The sequence below is a fragment of the Alosa pseudoharengus genome, unplaced genomic scaffold, assembly GCF_046254945.1.
Source record: "Alosa pseudoharengus isolate Yale_2024_CS ecotype anadromous, Long Island Sound unplaced genomic scaffold, YU_APseudo_1.1 YU_APseudo_1.1_scf_19, whole genome shotgun sequence".
Lineage (NCBI taxonomy): Eukaryota > Metazoa > Chordata > Actinopteri > Clupeiformes > Clupeidae > Alosa > Alosa pseudoharengus.
Window position 1 is genome coordinate 15,892,113 of NW_027468657.1, and position 22,111 is coordinate 15,914,223.

The 22,111-nt window shown below is 40.3% G+C and overlaps 1 protein-coding gene across 1 annotated transcript in view; it reads right to left on the bottom strand.

The window, feature by feature from the left end:
- Positions 1-21,380, bottom strand: part of LOC143132865 (carnosine synthase 1-like) — a 35,608-nt gene extending 14,228 nt beyond the window's left edge. Inside the window, exons 1-3 of the mRNA XM_076292688.1 lie at positions 21,231-21,380; positions 12,056-12,145; positions 9,685-10,142 (exon numbers count right to left, since the gene is read on the bottom strand). Coding sequence (XP_076148803.1) covers positions 9,685-10,142; positions 12,056-12,145; positions 21,231-21,330 — 648 coding nt within the window. The 5' untranslated portion in view covers positions 21,331-21,380. The remainder of the gene's footprint in view (positions 1-9,684; positions 10,143-12,055; positions 12,146-21,230) is intronic.
- Between the last annotated feature and the right edge of the window lie 731 nt (positions 21,381-22,111).

Below are 22,111 nucleotides of genomic sequence, written 5' to 3' on the forward strand. Positions count from 1 at the left end.
CTCTCACTCATTCTCGTGGCCCCGCGCTGGCCAGGGAAACCCTGGCTAGCAGAAATAATCCCGTTACTCCACTCCCCACCGTGGCCGCTGCCCCCCCGTAGGGACCTACTGTCCCATGCGAACGGGGAAATATTTCACCCTCATCCAGAGCGCCTGGCCCTCTGGGTTTGGCCCATGAAAGGCTGAATCTGACAGCTGCAGGACTGCCCTGCAATGTCATAGCGACCATTCAGAGCGCTAGGGCGTCATCAACTAGGACGTTGTATGATAGCAAATGGCGTGTATTTAATGATTGGTGTATTAAAACAGGGATGATAGCCTTCCAGTGCTCTGTGGACGTTATCCTTACGTTTCTGCAAGACTTACTGGATAAAAACAAGTCCTTCTCCACTGTCAAAGTTTACCTGGCTGCCATTTCGGCCTGTCATGTAGGCTTTGGGGACAAAACAGCGGGCCAGCACTCTCTCATACGACAATTTATAAAAGGGGCTCGACGCCTCTGCCTGGTTTCTAAACCACTGGCCCCTTCATGGGATCTGCCGATGGTTTTAGATGTTCTGTCTCGCCCTCCCTTTGAGACATTACAACAGTTGGATCTTAAAGTGCTCTCACTCAAGACAGCTTTGTTGGTGGCTTTGGCTACGGCTAAACGCGTAAGCGATATTCATGCCCTATCTGTGAATACAGCCTGTATGCAATTTTTCCCGGGTGACTCGAGGGTTGTATTAAAACCCAACCCAGCATTCATTCCGAAGGTTTTCAATCCGTCACTGTCGTGCCGGCCGATTGCACGTGTCTATTTTGCTTTTAACCCACCACCTTTCACCTCCCCGGAGCAGGATCGGCTGAATGCGCTCTGTCCGGTCAGAGCGTTGCACGCATACGTGGACAAAACAGCGGAGTTAAGAAAAATGGAACAGCAGTTTGTGTCTTGTGCAAGGTCACATCTGGGTAGACCGCTCACTAAGCAGCGTCTATCACAATGGATTGTGGCGGCTATTGCCCCTGGCCTATATGACTAAGGGGTTACAACCCCCAGTCGGTTTACGAGCTCATTCCACCTGAGGAATGTCGACATCATGGGCTTTATTTCAGGGCTTCCCCATAGAGGATGTATGCTTGGCAGCGTGTTGGGCAAACCCTAAAACGTTTGTCAGGTTTTACAGACTTGATGTCACGGCCCCGACTTTGGCACATTCAGTGTTAGGCACTGGGACGCCGGGGGCGCACTGATGTTGTTGGGGATCGCAAGCTTGTCTGGCAATCCGGGATTCACGATATCCCATAGTGAGATGCCAAATGAATGCTTGAAAGAGAACTTAAGGTTACTCACGTAACCCCGGTTCTCTGATAGCATGAGTGAGGTATCTCACCAGACCACCCTCCTTGCTGGTGGCGAGAAGAGGTTGGTTAGCTAGACTGAAGCAATGACGTTGCGCCGTAGAATATAAGGGAGGAGGAAGGAGGAAATATGGCTTCTGGGGAACCCACGAGGGGGGCGTGTCCCATAGTGAGATACCTCACTCATGCTATCAGAGAACCGGGGGTTACGTGAGTATCCTTAAGGTTTTGTAGGCTAATCATATCTTAACCTGTTTTATGCAGGAGGAGGTTTGTTGCACTTAATGTTCTGTAGCATAGATTACTAATAACTAAGTGAGAACTTTGTGAGAAAAAGTGCTTTGCTTTGATTTTTTTTTGTTGATTTTTTCTTGAATTTCCCCTGGGGATCAATAAAGTATCTATCTATCTATCTTTTTGACCCGCCCCGCCCGCACCCGCGATATTTTCTGATGAAGCTTACCCGCACCCGCCTGACCCGTGGGTGACCGCGGGTAACGGGTTGACCCGCGCAACACTAGTATGCAGGTTAGGTTGTTTACTGAGTCAAAACACTTGCTGAACTACACGTTTCTACATTTCGATAGAAGCCTACTTTTCCATGTATAACCCGTTCATTGGTAGGGGGCGATCAATTACCAACAGGTACTAAACAGAGACAAATTGACAAGCGTGATTTATTTTTGCGGCGAGAATAGCACAAATTTGGCTATATTCTTCCACATCAGTCTGTTCTCATTATCATTTTGGTGAGTAATTTTGTTCAGAAAATATAAAATCAAAATTAACAAAATTAAGAGGTCATCCAATCTGGCTCTTTCACTTTCAACATGACAGCACTCTGTGTGTTTTTGCATGGATGTAGGCATAATGTGGTTGCAGGGAGTGGGATCACCTATTTTGGAATTTTACCTGGATACAATAAATGCTATTTTTTGATTGGCTGTTGGGTGGCTATTTATTTTTTGATCGGCTGGTGAGTGCTTAGACACTGTGTTTTTCTGTGTGAGAAATACAAGGTGTGGTATGTGAGGGTGTGAACTGGTTGAAATGTGCTGTCTCATGCCCATTGAGAACCCTGCCTAATGTTCATAACAGAGATGATGAGCGACTGATAGGACAGCTTGTGTCTCTGTGAACCTCATAGACTGGTATTATCTGGTAGATATTGTTGGGTTTTTTTCTTTAGAAATACCATCAAACACAACTGTAAATGTGTATGTGTGTGTGTGTGTGTGTGGATTAGTTATAATAAAGAAGGGGGCAAGGCTGTAATCATACAGGAAATGAGGATCTAACCATGGTCATGTCCATGTCCCATGACAGTAAATGTTTTCATGCATGCAGTGTGTGCTATGTATTAGTTGTCCATTCCTGAACTTCATGCAAGATTTTTTTTTTATTGATAATCCCTCTAATGTTTTGAAGAAGCAGAGCAAGCATGCAATTGTTGCACGCTGAAGGAAATAATTCTGTATTAATATTTTATATGAATGGTTTAATGATTCAAGTCTTTATGACTTGAATACTGTGTAGTTCTTATGGTCATTTGTGATTTTGTACCCATGTGTACCCTGTGTGTGTGTCTTTGGTCTGTATGCAAGCATCCTTTGTTTATCCTTGAATTCAGTGAAAGCCTGTCTATAGCCCCTTGCCTATCACCAGGTGTGAAATGTTGATGTTTGTAGAACCGCATGTGTCCAAGCCTCTGAAGGACTTCCCAGGAAAGGGGGTAGTTTTAATTAAAAAACAATAGAAGCTGGCCAGATGTCACCCAAAAGGCCACATCCCTCATACACCACACCTTTACCTTGCATATTCATACCAGTAGGTCACTCCCTCTCTTTGTGTGTAACTTTAAATATGGTCTCTGTTAGTCAGAGAAGTTAGAGAAATACTGAGAACATCTGGTGGAATCCATGATGGGGTGATCCAAACATGTACCTCTCTCCCTTGAGGGCCACTGGCCCTCATTGAAAAGAATAAAGCCTGGATCCTGATATTGCATCGTCCTGATTAAGTCTCAAGAGAAATATGGTAGTAAAAATATACTATCAGTTATGGAGGTTCCAACTGTGAGATAAAAACTGTGGATTTAAATTGGATTCAACGTTTTGCTGAAAGAGATCTTCAACATCGTGTTTTGACGGCACACTCTTAAGGTAAGGCAATTGATATTTTCTGGTGGTGAGATTGGGGAGTAAAAGTCCTATATAGTTCTTGTCAGACTATCGGGTTCCAGTAGGGAGCTCTGTTGGGCTTTAGTAACAAGCTTGTTTTGTTCCTGTAAATGGCCCGTAAGTATCACTGAGAATACTTTCGTCTCTATGAGACTGGCGTTAGAACAATAGTTCTGGAAATAGCCATATATGTTTTAGACAGAAACATATTCGGTCCTGTGGACACAATCTGGAGCTTTTCGGATTAGCTGCTAAGCTTTTCAGGGGTAGCCGGGGTTCTTGGCCAGTCCCCATTTTTACGGCTACATTGGGGGACTGCTTGCCTAGACTCTCACCTGAAAATGAAATTGCATAAGAGTGTTGCTGGTCATAACAGATGTATGAAACCATCTTTAGATTGTGTAACTAAGATCACAGTTTGAAGTAGCCTATAAAGATGTTGAACTAAAAGCGTAATGTAATAGTTGGGGCGTCGAATGACGCTTTCCACCGTTTAAAGTAAAGACATTGGAGTGGATATGATACTGTGTTCTTCAAGTTACAACTACTTTGAAATTGGATTGATAATGCAATTTTTTTTTCTTTCTAAATTATGGAGACTTATGATGGATGATGAAACCAGTATTCATGTCGTAAGCTAATAACCTTTTTCAAGTGTGCAAACAGCATAAGCTCAAACAGCATAAGCTCAAGAGAGCATGGTTAGGCCTCTTTTAAGTACGCCTGAGCTAACTAGCTGCCGCTAGAGGCGCCTCGATGTCTTTGTCTAGAGATAACATGAGAGCACATAACGAAAATGCCTTAAACTTCTTTTGTTCCGTTTTTTTAAGCAGGAAAATATTCTTGCAGCCCGTTTAAGTTGTCCTCCAGCTCCATGGAGCTGTGTGTGTCTGTGTGTGTCCAGTATGAATGAATGCGCGTGTGGGCCGGCCCTGTGTGTGAAATTTGTTTATTTCTTTATATGTGTTTGTTTCCATTTTTTGTTTCAAGTCCTTCTGTTTTGAAATGTATGGGTAAGGAATTGTTGCAAGCTTATAATCTTATCAAGATCAAGGACTTCAATACCTTTATTTTATGTATCAAGTATTTTTTTCCTTTCCTGTAACTTTTATTTCCCAGCTGAAATGGATTGCTGTTTAAAATGTTTTAGGAAACAGGATTATCTGAACTGTTGAATGTTGAAATGTTGTCTTTGTTTTCTTGGGTCAAAAGTTTTCACACCTTTTGCTATCAGGGGCGCAGCTACCCATTTTTGAGGGGTATGCAACAACAATATTGGCGCCCCCCCCCCCAAAAAAAAACAAAAAAAAAAAAAACACAAACAACTAAACAAAACAAAAGGCCAATAATTTTGATAAATGGTGCATTGCCACTTTAAGAGAGTCTAAACGGTTCTCATAACGTCCTTTTGCCAGCTATTGTTCACAATGGATAAGGCTGATAGGCACTCTAGCCTTGTTTGTTTGCACCACATAGACAACACACTATTACGTTATTACAAGGAGCCTTCATTGTTAGGATATGGAAACATGTAATGAGTCGCTGCTAGCATGACATTTCTGTTTGCAGTTGGCCATTAAAAGTGCAGTATGAGCATGGTAGCCATCCAGCTATCCAGGGGCGCAACTACCCATTTTTGAGGGGTATGCAGCAACAATATTGGCGCCCCCCCCCCAAAAAAAAACAAAAACAAAAAAAAAAACACAAACAACTAAAGCAAAACAAAAGGCCAATTAATTTACACTATTACTGTGCATTAGTGTCTATTGAATATGTTTTTAAAGAAATGCTGCCAATTTGATGTTTAACTTGATGCTACACTTGATAAGTATTGATAAATGGTGCATTGCCACTTTAAGAGAGTCTAAACGGTTCTCATAACATCCTTTTGCCAGCTATTGCTCACAATGGATAAGGCTGATAGGCACTCTAGCGTTGTTTGTTTGCACCACATTGACAACACAATATTAAGTTATTACAAGGAGCCTTCATTGTTAGGATATAGAAACATGTAATGAGTTGCTGCTAGCATGACATTTCTGTTTGCAGTTGGCCATTAAAAGTGCAGTATGAGCATGGTAGCCACCTAGCTATCTGAATGGAATAGGCTATGTTTCAATCGGCATTATGCTTAACAAACGCTAGTTAGTCTGTTAAAACATTCATATTTGCAAGCCTCCAAGTACATACGTCATCACTTTAAATCCTACCTGTTGCCTTTCACCGTCCACTTATTTAACTGCTGTTGCATCCCTTGACATGCCATCTCATTTTCCCTCTTTCTTTTTCTATTTTTAGTCGTCAACAGCTTTTTTTGCTGTATCCATCTTTTTCCATAGACGGCAACACTACTCGTAGGCCTATCTGCTCGCCCAGCGCTCACGGCGCCCCCACTCCCTATTCTATGTCAAAATTCTATGATGGAATCTTATGAGATAGGGCGCCTACTCTAGCCTGTTAGTCCTCTAACAGTGTTTCTCAAACTTTTTCAGACCAAGGACCACTTAACCAAAAAAAAAAAAACCTCACGGACCACTAGCTAAAAGAAAGAGTAAACCTACTTCAACAGTATATTACACAATAGGCCTCCTCACCTTCCTTTTTGTGTCAGAGGATTCATATGATTTAAACTGGCGTAGCTTAATTGGCATGTTGCAGAACTGTTTGGATTTACATACAAGTTGGTTCAACCTTGCAAGATATTATATTTTATCATGTCTGCTCGCGGACCACTTGGGATAGCTTGCGGACCACACTTTGAGAAACACTGCTCTAAAATGTTATAGAACATTGAGAAAATGTTGAAATGATTCAGAAACGGACAGCAGTAGCTACATATAGAAAATACCAAATATATTATTTTATTTTTTTACCATCGCTTTGGCGCCCCCATTGAGCTGCGCCCCTATGCGTCGCATATAGCGCATACCCACTTTTTGCGCCACTGCAGCTATCTGAATGGAATCGGCTATGTTTCAATCGGCATTATGCTTAACAAACGCTAGTTAGTCTGTTATTTGCAAGCCTCCAAGTACAGACGTCATCACTTTAAATCCTACCTGTTGCCTTTCACCGTCCACTTATTTAACTGCTGTTGCATCCCTTGACATGCCTTTTCCCTCTTTCTTTTTCTATTTTTAGTCGTCAACAGCTTTTTTTTTTACTGTATCCATCTTTTTCCATAGACGGCAACTCACTACTCGTAGGCCTATCTGCTCGCCTGCAGTCACGGCGCCCCCACTCCCTCTTCTATGTCAAAATTCTATGATGGAATCTTATGAGATAGGGCGCCTACTCTAGCCTGTTAGTCATCTAAAATGTTATAGAACATTGAGAAAATGTTGAAATGATTTAGAAACGGACAGCAGTAGCTACATATAGAAAATACCAAATATATTATTTTATTTTTTTACCATCGCTTTGGCGCCCCCATAGAGCTGCGCCGCATATAGCGCATACCCACTTTTTGCGCCACTGTTTGCTATCTTATCTCACTGCCTTTGTTTTTAGCATCACTGTATTCTATAACCAACCCCCCAGCTTCTCCCCCATGGACACAAAGGAACTTCACTGGGGAGATATGAACCTATGAGGAGTGTTAATGGGATACCATTGTAGATTTCAACCATTTTTTTTTCTTTCATTTAATTTATCTTTTGACGGACCCCTTTTGGGGTTTAACATGTTAAGAGAGATTTTTATTTTTGCTTGTATGCCAATGGGAAATGTTTGCTACATGTTTACGCCTTGTTTGATGTGGGCAAATGTTCAATTGAATGGATTCATACCCACAACTTGAGTTTCTTTATGTTTGAAATTACTTTTATTTGGTTATAGTTAAGAAACTATAAAAAGGGGGAGATAGATGGTATTGACTTGAAATACTTTCTTCTCTAAGTTTACTGGTTTTATTGCTCAAATTGTCATTTTGTTTTAAATGCCTAATGTTTTGTTTTACTGACCCTCACTTCTAATGCAAAATCTCTTTAAAGAAAGGGATACCCTACCCACATGAGTCTGTGGATTTTTCTTTTGCTGTTGATCCGATGCAAATGTGTAATAACTGTTTGGAGGTAAATAGCCCTGCTATGTTAAAAGACCCATACTGTAGGTGTGACTGTCTCCAATTGAGAAACTGAAAACATTAGCATACTTTTGTTGACGTGTGAAACTGCAAGACACTGCTTGACTCTGTAAGACACTGCTTGACTCTGTAAGTTTCTGTTGCTTTAAAGCACCTAGGCTGTACAGATGTACAGAGATGTTTTGTTACCACTGTCATAAGAAATGTTTACATTATTACTAGGAATTCTGTTCTGAGGCATCACAAGCCTCAAAGTTCATGTACTATATTGTTTGCGTGTTTGGAGGTATAACTGAGAGGTCAAGACAGACCTGACTGCAGCTGACGTCATCTTTGAAAAATGTTGAACTCCACTGAATAATCATTTCCTTATTAGTACTGGAATAACAGCTAAAACCTTTTGCTCCAAAGCTACATGTATTTGCAAGATCTGTTTACAGACTCTGAAGTCGCAGACCCAGAAACATCCTAACGACGCATATCTCACTTCCCCCGCTGGCTTCAGAAGTGTGATGAGACACAACTTATCAAAAGGGGGACCGCAACCAACACCACCCCTGGAGACCCCAGCAGACTTCACAGTGTCCTTGGGAGAGCCGCTATGCATTTGGAAGTCTGGTGTACCATCCCACAAAAGGACCTTGGTCAGAACATCACGAGAAAGCAATTTAGAATAGTGGACCTGCTGTGGGCAGAATAACCCCCAAAAACAGCAAGGATCCGAAGGTTCCAGGTAGTCGACCCTGACCTTCAGACTAGAGAATTTTTATTTTGTTGGTATACTTTAACTGGAGAAGGAAACATTGAAGAAAAAGAAGAGGAACACAGGGTGTGGGGGAACGCCCCCTATTAATAGAGCCAAGCGCCGCCCTAAGCACATTTTGCACACACATACACATACTAAACATTGTGCACCACATGAAGAATGGAAACTGGCTTTGGTTGCATTTTCTTAGCTGTTTCTATGATAGATGATGTCAGTCTTTACTGTTGTTATTTTTATCTGTAACTTTCTTCCACACCCTAAAAGTCCTCTGTTGTTAATAAGCTGATTCATAATTTATGTAAGCAAGTTTAGATGTTCAAGTCTTTAAGGACTTGAAAAGGGGGAATTGAAGGAAATAATTCTGTATTCATATTTTATGTCAATGGTTTAATGATTCAAGTCTTTATGACTTGAATACTGTGTAGTTCTTATGGTCATTTGTGATTTTGTACCCATGTGTACCCTGTGTGTGTGTCTTTGGTCTGTATGCAAGCATCCTTTGTTTATCCTTGAATTCAGTGAAAGCCTGTCTATAGCCCCTTGCCTATCACCAGGTGTGAAATGTTGATGTTTGTAGAACCGCATGTGTCCAAGCCTCTGAAGGACTTCCCAGGAAAGGGGGTAGTTTTAATTAAAAGACAATAGAAGCTGGCCAGATGTCACCCAAAAGGCCACATCCCCCATACACCACACCTTTACCTTGCATATTCATACCAGTAGGTCACTCCCTCTCTTTGTGTGTAACTTTAAATATGGTCTCTGTTAGTCAGAGAAGTTAGAGAAATACTGAGAACATCTGGTGGAATCCATGATGGGGTGAAACAAACATGTACCTCTCTCCCTTGAGGGCCACTGGCCCTCATTGAAAAGAATAAATCCTGGATCCTGATATTGCATCGTCCTGATTAAGTCTCAAGAGAAATATGGTAGTAAAAATATACTATCAACGCCTACGTTTCTAAATAAAAACAAAACACACCTTGTTAAGCTTTGCCTTAATATCTGGACTTATTCTTCTTAGCACATTTTTTGTTCATATCATTATAGTGACATTTGTAATTATTAATCTCTAATCAATGCCATTAGATAGAATAATACGAAAAGGGGAAGAACAGGACTAATACTATTAAACGCTATTGTAAAAAGAAAACGTACATAAACATATCACAAATCTGTTCATGAATTTGTATATGGGGCACATACAATATTGACTTTATGGCTACGGCCTACAAAAATAAATTGACGTGTTACATAAGTATCACTTCATTACACAGCAATGGCATTACTTACCGATCTTGATAAAGGGAACTTACTTTGTCAGAACCTTGTACCTCGGGCTGCTGAAGAAAGTCACTGATGACCTTCTCCATAGATTCCTGTAGATCTTCCTTTTCTTGTGTAGGGTGGAGCATGAGGGAAGGGTGAGAGGAGACTAACCCCTCTGGAGGGCGATAGGAGAGGGCCAGCATAGGAGGGAGAGGGACCCCCTTCCCCCCCAAGAGCTGGTAGTTCAACAGAACATCCTCAGTGAGTGTATTGAGTTGGGGAGAGCTGCAGGTCAGGCAGTCCAGCCCCTCCCCCTCAGAGGGGCCCATTGAGCCATCTTCTAGGAGGTACATGACACGACAGGGAGAACCGAAGGTGTCCAGGTAAGTATAGCCCCCAGCCTCAAAGGTAACAGCCTTCAGGATAAACAGGGAGAACAGGCCTGATTGGGTGTTGGAGGGGGATCTGCACACCCAGGAGGGGCACAGACAGAGCAACATTCGACCTGAGAACAAAAGCAACAAAAGATATTTTTCATTCCTGATATAACTTTGAATATCTGGCGATACCGATACCGGGGATGGACAGTATTTCAAATACGTATTTCAAATACAAAATAGTATTTTGTCATTTGTATTTTATTGGGTTGAAGAAAATGACTGTGTATTTTATATCCAGGGTTGGGTCAGATTACTTTGAAATGTAATCCATTACTGACGACAGATTACATGGCAATTTTTGTAATCAGTAACGTAATCAATAGGATTACCCAAAACATGTAACATAATCTGATTACTTTACTTTTTACACAACTTGCACACAACAAACACATTCTTATTTTCCACAGTCTTTAATTAAGATGTGATATTGCAAAGTGCTGAATGCAGTTTTCCGGACTGGAACCGGTCTATCGGTCAGCGTCAACGGCTCCTCCATCTTAGGTTTTGATTTGAACCTTTTTCGTCAAGAAACTACACAGGCAATTGGATGATAGTGACATCTAGTGGACAAACGAATGGACTGCTTGTCAAATTAAAACATTAGTTAGGCTATCATAAAAAAGTTGCAACGTTTGCAAGATAAAATGTAATCAAATAATCCCCAACAATGTAACTATAATCTGATTACACATTTTTTTATTGTAATCTGGGCGTGTAATCTGTGATACGTGTAATCCAGATAACATGTTTGTATCAAAATACTTGGTGTGTAATTTTGTTTAAAAATGCTGCCAAATATTTTTGGTAAAACCAATAGTTTTGGTGATCTGATTACATCATAAAAGTGCAATACAATGAATGTAGCCTCTACATTCCTGTACATGCAACCAGTTATGTGCAACATTGTTCAAAAAGTTGCCCCATGTATCACCTAACGTACAGTTTGCAGATTTATGGCATAAAAAGGCAGAGAAAAGCTGTTGCTCTCAAACACTGTCCACCAGGGTTTCCGTTGTCCGGTAATTACCGGACATTGGCCGGAAAAAAAATGAAATGTCCGACAAAATTAAATCTCTCCGGTCAAATTGTCCGATTGAAATTGGCTAATAATCCCGTCCCCTAACGCAATCTGAATTTGAGAATAAGCCTTAATATGTAGGCCTAAGCCTATATTATACGTCCTTTGGCTATGTTTTTAAATGAACAGGCTCTACCGTTTGAAAGTTATTAAACAACACGCATAACCTATGCTGCATTTCAAATAGGAAGCGTCCATGTTAAACAACGAACAAATGAGAGGCGGTTCAAACATGGCCAGGCCCAGGCAGGCAGACTAGCCTTAAACGTTTTTTCAGAGGCCAGACGCGATGGATGATGATAAATTGGTAACGTCTGAAGCCTCAGATGTCCGGTCAACTCCATCACCACCAGATAAAAAGCAGAAGTGTCGGGCGTATATCTGTCAGAATCAGTGACATTGGAAGTGGAGTTGCGGGGGGTACGGCTGCTCCAAGACACTGTCATTCTCCGTGTACATTGGACATGCAAAGTGTTCTTTACCCAAAGCATACAGTAGGTTTATGCATTCTCTGTCTATGATCTGCAGGGTAAGGGCCTCCTCGACGAGGCGATTACTGGTCCGCGGATAATTTCTGGCACAATTAAACGGTATCATTGAACCGCGGCCGATGCTCCTTTTTATTTTTAAAATACAGTAGGCCTACTTTATTTTGATACATGGTGTGGCTACTGTATTTTGTGGTTTATTTTGATAGACTTAAGATCAGGGTTAATGTATTTCTGCCCATCCCTGACCGATACCAATCTGATACCATCACTAGTAGAGACAATAGAAATCTACCCCAGTGAAATTGCATGATATTCTGTTGGAATATCATGCAATTGGAAATGAGGCATTCATGAAATGATACCCTTTATGTGGTCATTATTTCTGCAATTAAGGTAGATTGTCAATTACCTGGGCATTTCTTGCCACCAGCCAGCAAAAGTGAGAGGTATTTATCAGGAGATGCCATGACACAGATTATTACATCACACCTGCCAACATCTGCAAAAAGAAAAAGAATACACTTCATATAATACATCCAATGTGAGGTTATGTCATGTGTATTGCATTAACTGAAAAAGCATTTAACACTTTAGTTTAGGGAACACGATATTAACCATTAATACATAAGTAACGTCTGTATTTATTGGTGCTCAATAAGATCTGTATTAACTGTCATTACACATTTATTATGTCTTTATTCAACAATTTCTTACTTACACTGAATAGGTGATTTATTCTTGGTAAATCATACTAGTTGGTCTTGATCTAAGGTTATTGATATATAGTACGGATCAAAATAAAAACTAAATAAATACTGGCTAAGAGTGTCTTAACAGGTACTTCTCACTGAGGTCACCAACAGGACATACAGGGGAATACAACTATCCAACTACGTTCCCATTCTTCCTATTCTACGTACAATTATCCAACTACGTTCCCATTTTTTATTGTATTTCCTTGTGATGAATCAGATTTTAGCGTGCAAAATAGCATACATTTAATAGTCATAACAATGTGATTAAAAGCGGACAAATAATTAAGTTATGAAACGAGACGTTGCCAGAATAGTTTGTCATTATCTTGTGTAAGTGTAGGCTATGTTTTATTAGGCATATGAGGTAAAAGCAGAGAAGGAACATGTGGTTTAGTCTGTGCTGCGTCAAAATCTAAGCCTATATGTTATTTAAAGGAATTATCCGGAGTAAAATGCACTTTAGATCAATTTATGGATGATTGGGAGTACATACGTTGAGTTGACATCAAAATCATGTCATTCGGATGTGTTTTGAGAAAGTTCGATTTTACCGTTTTTAGTCAAAACTCGTTAGCCTGGAAGTGACCAGGGCATGTCATTTCACCGCTACAAAACGCTATTTTTATACCTCTTCTACAGTTCCAAACAACATTACACTTACGTGGTAGTGAGTAGAGGGTCCCTAAAGCCAAACCGAAGTATCCCGAGGTCTTTATGTGGTCGGATAGAGAGTCCAGAATGAATTTCATCAAGCCAGTACCTTTCCGGAAATGTTGCTGCTTTCTTACTCGACCTTTAAACGTCTTCTTAAGTGACACCCCGAAACATTATTGCACAGGCAGCACACACAGTAGGACTCTCACAAGTAGCAAAAAACTGGCATGATGTACCGAGTAGCCTAAGCCTAATATGTATATTTATCTTCCAACAAACATAAAAACGGCGCAACAATCTAATCTTAAACTAGATGTACCGCATAGCGGTACAAAATATGACCGCCGCTCAGTCCTGTACATCCGTTCTGCGAAAATAAATCACACTTCAATTTGTCTCCATATTTTACTCCATCCCCCACTCTTGAAACTTTTGTGTATGCTTGTTTGGCATGCCTGAGTGTGTGTGTGCGGCTGCATAGAAAGTAGCCTACTGGTGCTGAAAAGGTGAATAGATTGTAGAATAGCCAAAGAACAGTGGTGGGTAGTAACGCGTTACAAGTAACGCAAATGAATAAAAAAGTACTTTTTTCGGGTAACGAATACTTTCCACATTCCTTTTTTAAGGCTGTAATTTTACTCTTACTCGAGTAAATATTTGAACTAGAATTGTACTCTTTACTCAATTACATTTCCCATTGGGCCTTCATTAAAATGAGTATTTCGATAGAAGTAGGCTACACATATCTTTGTTGACTGGAATACAAGCATACACGTTAGCGACGTGCCCTCCCTAGGTTGCAACATTGTTGCGATTACACAGCAGAGGAGACGAGTCGGCCGTTAAGTTGGTACTGAGGACTAGAAACGCCATGGATGCAGAGATGAACGTTAGTAGCCTACTACCAAAAGCAGCCCCCACTCCCATGGTCAACGTCTGACCACATCTGCAACACTGTTCCGTCCCATGCGAAGGAAGGGAGACAACCGTAATGAAAGGAATGTGTCAGCCTAAGCATAACAATATCAGCCTTCAAAATGTTGAGGTAAATTGCATTGTTTTCTATCAGTGGTTCTCGTAGTGCTACTTAGCGAGCTAGTCCTAGCTGTGTTCGACTGAAACAAAGGCTATTTCTTGACATAACTCAGGGGTCTCCAAAAACGGTGCCCGCGGGCACCATGTAGCCTGCGGGATGCCTTTACGGCGCCCACAGCGCACTTTCTAAAAATAGCCAACAAGTCGCCTGCAGATCACGCTCTAAAACATCCTCCATTGTGTATTTTTAAATAGATATTTAATTGTAGACCATACATCTGTAATATTGGCTATATTAGCTTGCTCATCTGGTGTAGCCAATGCAAGCATATCTCTGCAAAAGTTCTGTCGCTATTCCGTGTCCGTACGGTTCGTGCATGATTGTTCAAGGACTGTAAAACAATTGCTTTAGGTCACGGGCCCTTTCTCCTCCGTAGCCTACTGGTGTAGCAATAGCGTTGAAAATCTTGTGGGAATGCTATTTGTAATCTACATTATTAATTGCATTAAATATGGCTTTTTTCGTTTAAAAAATTAGATCAGATTCCTCATGGAAACTTTGAATTGAACTAACTGAACAAAAACGGTCAGTGTTGCATATTGATATTGATGTATTGAAGAATCAGATAAAAATACAGTTGCTTAATATATAAAGGCTCATAGGCCTACATAATATTGATCTTAAATGTAAAAATCACATAGGTCTATTATTTAGGAGGATCACCCTTGCAAAAAAGAAGTGAGGGTCTGTTTGTCTCAAATGAGTAGCCCTATGATTTTGGATCCTTCAGATAGCCCTCAATCCCAAAAAGGTTGGAGACCCTGCATGGTATAACTAGTAGAATGTATGCTTCAGGAAGGGTTGACAACTGATTATATGCAGCAATTATTGAATGGGATTTTGTAGATTGCTTAACCAAAATGTAATAGTTGGTAACTTGTTCCAGCTATCATCTCCCTCTACCATTCTTCCTCTCTCTCTCTCTCTCTCTCTCTCCCTCCTTTGGTAGTTGTGTTTCAATTTGATTCCTTCAAATGCGCCACTGACTATCAAAATACAGATGCGCTGTTTGAAGTTGCAGTGCTTGCTTCTAAAGGGAATGACAGGTGTCATTTTGATTGGTTTAAGCACCAGGTGCCTGGTTTTTGCACCAGGCGCCTGACGTTTGATAACAAAACCACTGGACTGTGGACTGGACAAACCCCTAAATGTATTTAAGCTATATCCGCAAGTGACCATGTGTTTTAGATCACCAAAATAGGGCCTGTTATGTCTTTTTCACTGATCCAAGCACATCAATACAAAAATGAAAAGTAACTTGAAATTTGAGTAGTTTCATAAAGAAGTACTTTTTTACTTTTACTCGAGTAGGTTTGTCCAATTGGAATATTTACTTTTACTCAAGTAGATTTTGAAGGAAGTAAATATACTTGTACTTGAGTATAGATTTTCAGTACTCTACCCACCACTGCCAAAGAAGATGTAGCATTGTTATAAAACCTTTAAAATCTCTAAACAATCACAAGTAGGGCAGTTCATCACAGTTCATCCATTGCAACTGGATTGATGAAAGGTCACTTACACCCAGGCTTGGAATTTCACCATTCTGGGGGCAAGGCCACTTGGCCTTCAGTTGGGTATATTTGGTGGGGGGCACAAAGGCCACATGTCAGGGCACCAAGGCCAAAGTTAACTATACAGTAGGCTATAAAAATGATCAAAGTTGTATTTAGCCCATTCACTGCAGTAGACCTGCATCACTGTAGCCTATGAAACATTACAAAAACATGAAACATGGCATATTACATAGAACTGTAAATCATCTGATCATCTAATAATTACAGATATCTAGGCAACATTTAATAAATATAATAAAATAATAATAATAAAAATATAATAAAATAATAATAATAAAACATAAAATAAATGCCTAACATTTATTTTATATTTGGCCTGCTATGAAATCATGTATTGAACAGAAAAGCACAGCTCAGCTTTAAGAAACTCAAATAGCCTAGATGCATGCTTAGCATTTTGTGATCACTACTTTCACAAACTCTTAGTCAGCTGTCCTCTGATTTACTAATATCTAGGCGATATTTGTAACATTTATTTTGTATTTGGCCCGTTATGAAATCATGTGGAACAATTTAAACACATTGTAAAACTTAAAGCACAAATTTGGAGACATCCATGCATGTCGAAATTTACTGCAAATTCAAAATTGGATTACTCTGGAACGGGTAACTGTACAGGGGACTGCTTTACACCTTTGTGTTCGGTAAAGTCTGCTGTTTGCTATGGTTTGTCATGTGTTAAAAGAAGGGTTCGTGAAGTATTCCACAGAGAATCGGAGATCATTGACGCATAACCTTCAGTAGAATGTATGGTTAAATTGAATTATATTTACTTTTCTCGCGAACCGTTCAACACAGCAATTATCGGCTAACATCGTTTAAAAGCTGAGAAAAAGCTCTTTCATGTGATACTGGTGATGTCTGTGTGATGCATAGGCTACTTCGCGAGTAATTCAACTGAGAATGGGTGAATTTGGACGCACTTTCTTTCTTGCGCTGTCACTTTCTCCACTGCGTAAAATACTAAATTAATTTGCGCTGTGAATGCTAAGATTATTTTGACAGGCCACAGGCTAAATAAAAATCGCTATTAGTAGGACGCAAAGCAGAATAGTGAAAGAAGGGGGCACCAAGGCCACCGTGGCCTGTAAACCTCTGATTTTCAAAGGGGCCTCACGGCCAACGCAAGGGGCTACGACAGCCATGGCCGTCGTGGCCGCCGTGAAATTCCTACCCTGCTTACACCTGTAGGCTACATTGTATTTGGGAAAAGCAAAAGGTATCAGCATAATGTTATTTATTTATTTATTTATTTATAAACAAAAACATCTCTGCCAGTTCCATGCCGTTTTCAACAGCTATCAAAAACAAAGGTCATTTTTGGATGGATGGATTTTTTGTGAATGTTTCTTCTTCTACATAAGATTTTAGTCATCTTTAGTTCATGTAATACTTTATTGTCAATGCACAAATTAAGTAATAGTAGTCTGAAACGTTATTGTTAATGCACAAATTAAGTAACAGTAGTCTGAAACGAAATGCTGTTTTACATCTAACCAGTGGTGCAAATAACTGACATGTCCAAATGGGCCTTGATGAAATGCGTCGCTAGACTGTTCATACACATTTTAACGGGCCAAAGTTGAAGAGCTGTTGTCCATTATTGTTCGTGCAAATATAGGCTGATTCATGTTCCCTTGCATTGTGTAACTGAGGTCCATGGCTAGTCTGGCTTTCACCAGACCAAGCTCAATCTTTTAAGAAATCAAAAAATAAATAGCAGGCAGATCAGGCTGGGTTCACCCAGCCTAGTCCATAGGCACCCGATATTGTTTAATTTTCCGATTGAGATATCCACGCTCTGGCTATTCTAAATGCAAAAATGCATCAGGGAGTTATGACAAAACTGTAACTAACAAACTAGATCCTAATAGAAAGCTGTTAGCTTCCCTAAGCTACAGGTAGGCTTATAAGGTAGGCCTATTTACAACATAAATTGTCAATAGGCTATGCTGGCGACACAAATAAAATCTCCTTTGCAAACCAATGGCTTACGCCTTACAGTATCAAGCGGACTTAAACTGCCATATCGTGGCGAAAAGTTGTAAAAAAATTCACGCAGCTCCATGAGTCAAGGAAAGCGCGAATGAAGTAGCCACTTCTAAATGGGACCCACTACACAGTAGCTTAAGGTGTGTTGCTAAAGCAGCCATAATGAAATGAAGGTGTGTGTCATTGTTTGGATACTTCACACACACATGCTTTTTAATTTCACAGACTACAACTACCAAGCTGGAATCAAAGCACATCGATTCTCCTCTCACACCCTGCACGCACTTAAAACTAAATAAACAGGCGTCTCAGTCTCACGCATGTATAGGCAAAACTGTATCAGACCGGTGTAACGTTGGTAAATCTTCCATTGCACAGAATGATTTTTGTAGCACGTGCAACAAATGACAGTCGAAAGATACAATTACAGTGCTGCTATCAATTTGCTTGGTATAACCGCATTTATAGTTTTCTACAAATGCAATCAATCAAATTGGCCTCCATCACTCAACCAACGCTAACGGTAACATTACCTAGGTCCTTATTGATATTATAAGATTAACGTAGCCTACCTGCAGTAAAAACCAAGCGTGTCCGATAAACATCCTCAGATTTATTTCGGCTTCAAGAAGAAATGGGAATTACATTTCATGTGAACATCATCCTATCCTTATTAGACGTTCTCTGTGGTAAACTATAGTTTAAATACAGTCCTTGTAGGAAGCGTCCATTGTTTTCCCAACCCACTTTTAACTTCCAACATAATTACGTCTCACTGCAATGATGCGCCATCTAGTGGACAAACGACTACTTATCGCCAATACTGGAAATGCAGCCATGATGATGATGATGAAAATGTTTTTTTGGCTTTCTTTTAATCCTACTGAATTTGTAATTATGTATCGGCCATTCTAATACCGATAGTATGTGGGTGCCTGTGTGTGTGTGCATGTTTATATGTGTGCACCGCCATCTACAGGCCAATGAGTGTACAGTCACTAAATGTACACATAACCTAATTTTTTTAGACCCCCCCATGGATGAAATTCTACGAAACTTGGCATACCCCCAGAGAATGCCAGGTCAATCATACACATACAATTTGGTGCACTTCTGAACATATATAAGATATAAGATAGGGGCGATTAAAGCAGAATAATATTGCATTTTCATTTTTTACCGGGGGGGTGCAAATCACAAATGAGTGATTATGGGCCAGATTGATGTGGGCCCTTGAGACCAACATACCATAAAAGATTCTTCATCCTCAGTGCCACGGTTCAGGTAGTTATTTAGGAAAAACTGCTTTTTTTGCGGTTCGGGGGGCCCAGCACGGGGGGGGGAGTGGCCCCCGGGGACGAAACAAAATTTTTCCGTAAAAGTCTAGTGGGGCTACATACCCACCAAATTCCATGTACTCCGGTGGTTCGGTGTCCCGGGTATCGTTGACCAAAAATTCAGGAAGTAGATGACGGGAAAAAAAAAAAAAAAAACTTTGACAATCCCTATATGACCGCTTCGCTAGCTTCACTAGCAGCGGTCATAATAATTACAATTGTGAAATTATGTGTAGATCCGAAGTTTAAACAGTAGCTGTGACATGCAGTCACCTGACATCACCATCAAATTAGAGGATATTTCAGAACTATTAACGTGGACAGCTCCCCTTAAGACAGGGCTGGACTGGGACAAAAAATCGGCCCTGGCATTTTTGGTCCAGGTGGCCCACACACACCATGATTGGTCAGACACATTCCCTGCAGACATTTTTTTTCATTTTTTTTTTTAAATTATTACTATTGATATTTGATATTGTATTGATATTAATGTTATTATTACTATTTTGATTATTAATATTGTGGATCATATTGGCTTATTAGGGTCCAGGGGTGCTGATCTGTGATTTTAGTACCCTCTAAGGTTAAAAGGTGACTGGTTTGGTGTAAATAACAACTATATTAATAGAGGGGTTTACCAAGCCTAGGGAGCCAGAAGTCTAGAGAGGAGCCTCAAAATATTTTTGGCATGTGAGCAAGGATGGATTATAGGATGGATTATTGAATGAGTCTACCGAGCCCAAGAGGTAAAGGGGCCCTGAAGCCAAAGTAGTTGCGTGAAGTCACTACCTCTATAAGTCAAAAAGCAAAAGGCTATGAATCTGAACAAATTTGGGTGTTGCCCTTCTCCAGCTGACCATCCCAAAAATGCACCAGAATACAGGAAATCACATCTACCAAATTCAGAATTTTCTGGGGGAGTACCCCCAGAACCCCCCCGACCGTCTATACCCACTTTTGCACAAATAGGGTCCCCTAGGGTCCTTATTCATATGTACCCAAGGAGACAGTTAATAATCCATCACTGTATTAATACATAACCTCACTGTATTAATGTATAATGTAACATTATAGCGTGACATTTGTGTCAATAATCACCAAGCACAGGTGACTCCGCGTTGTGGGAGGGGGCTATGAAGGTATATTGGGTGCAAAAGTGGCGAGCACATTTAACTGCAGATTTTGATAAATATTTCTCAGATGCACAACTTCGGATGCATTAGTTCACATTTGGGTTTACAAATGCACGAATGTTGTGCATGTTCTCAGATTATGAAACACGGATGTGCAAATGTGTTTCGCACCAACTGCGCTGCAACGATTGGAGCAAAAGTGTCGAGTGCGTGACTCTTGAAAGTTGTGACTCACAAGATAGGATTTGTGTACCTGTAAAAAGGATTTGTGAACCCGTAGCCCCTATTTTGTGTTAACAAGATATAAAAAAATACGTACAACTTCAACTTTACTGTTACACATTTATGACTTTAGTGTGCACATGCAAAATCTGCAGTTAAATGTGCTCGCCACTTTTGCACCCAATATACCTTCATAGGGGGCCCCCAAATCAAATTCTGCTTATTATAGGGCCCCCAAAAGGCTCTATCTGAACATCTGAAGGCATATTAATAACAGCAACACAAAGTTGTAGTATTAATAATGAAACACCCCCATTCTCGCAACTAACCCGTCTGACCAGCCACCCCTTTAACCCTCCGGGGGGGGGGATCGATCTCATTCTTGCCTGTCCTCAAAATTTGAGAGCCCTGTTTTGCGCAATGAAACTCCAGACACACGTTGTGTGGCATCAATTGAAGTGTTTCCCTCCCTTGTAAACCTGGCAAACATGGCAAAATCTGGAAACGTTTCATTTGCCAAAAATTAATTGGAACCGGAGACCCATAGGCTACCGGAGGGAAATGGACATCTAACCGCTGAGTATCCTGCAAACGTTACATCGATACGATTGACTCTGATATGTCATATAGGCCTATTTTGTTTGGTTTTAGTTTGTATTGTCAGCTAAGTGACTCGGTCAACCAACTATGACCGGCAAACGACTCAAAGTAAGCCATTGTTTGTATAAACAGTCCTTTTAATACACTATCTTTAGCCTATTTACAAATTATATTTGTCAATGCCTTGTTTTATACTGTACATATAAATGAGCTCTTACCTTTTCTAGGGTTTTGAGTACGGTCTCTAGTCTTGGGAAGAGCAAGTTCACATAATATTTGCTGCAAGGTCGAGTAGCTTTGGGGCAAGAAGCTGTCCATGATAAGCAGACTGTAAAATGTGTGTTGTGTCCTTTATACTAATGTTAACACTGAAAGATGGGTCAGTCTGAGGCAGGTAGTGCATGACTTTAAGCTTAAGTGAATGTTCCCGCCCCCTTCTCAAAACCCAACCCCTAGAGCACTTCTTAGCATTTTCTCAAACTGGGTGGTCCAGATTCCTAGGTCCTCACTTCCCTTACGAAAAAGAACTCCAGTAATACTATAAGATTTAGTAGTTATATGGTAGTATAATACCTCCATAATATCCTTACCATCTACAGAGTTCCTATTCTACAATCGTATAGTAGGCCTACTTCTATAGTATGTTCCAAAAATACTATGGTATTCCTACAAGATTACTAATATTTTGTCCCAAAATACCATAGATTCATAGTTATTTTTTTAAGGGTCGTAAGGGTTAAATATAAATGGAAAAAAGCTTGTGTTGCATTTTGTTTATACGATTTTCTGGGGGATACCAATAAATGTGGCACTTTTAGTTTTTGTTAAATATATTTATGAGATATTCCTTTTTCTCATTCCTTGCTTCCCTTTAATGTTGGATTTTTCTCATTGCTGTCATTGTGAGATTAAGATAAATCGCAAAAAGATGATTTTTTTTTATATACCTGGTTTTAGTCAGCTTAGGAGGGCCAATACATGTGGAGGGCACAATACATAGACTGTATGAGAGCACACTACAGGTGCTTGGCCTCTCTACAATGAGCTTCGGGCTCTGTGCCTGCCAGTAGAGGCTTGGGTGTAAATGGTCTAACTACAA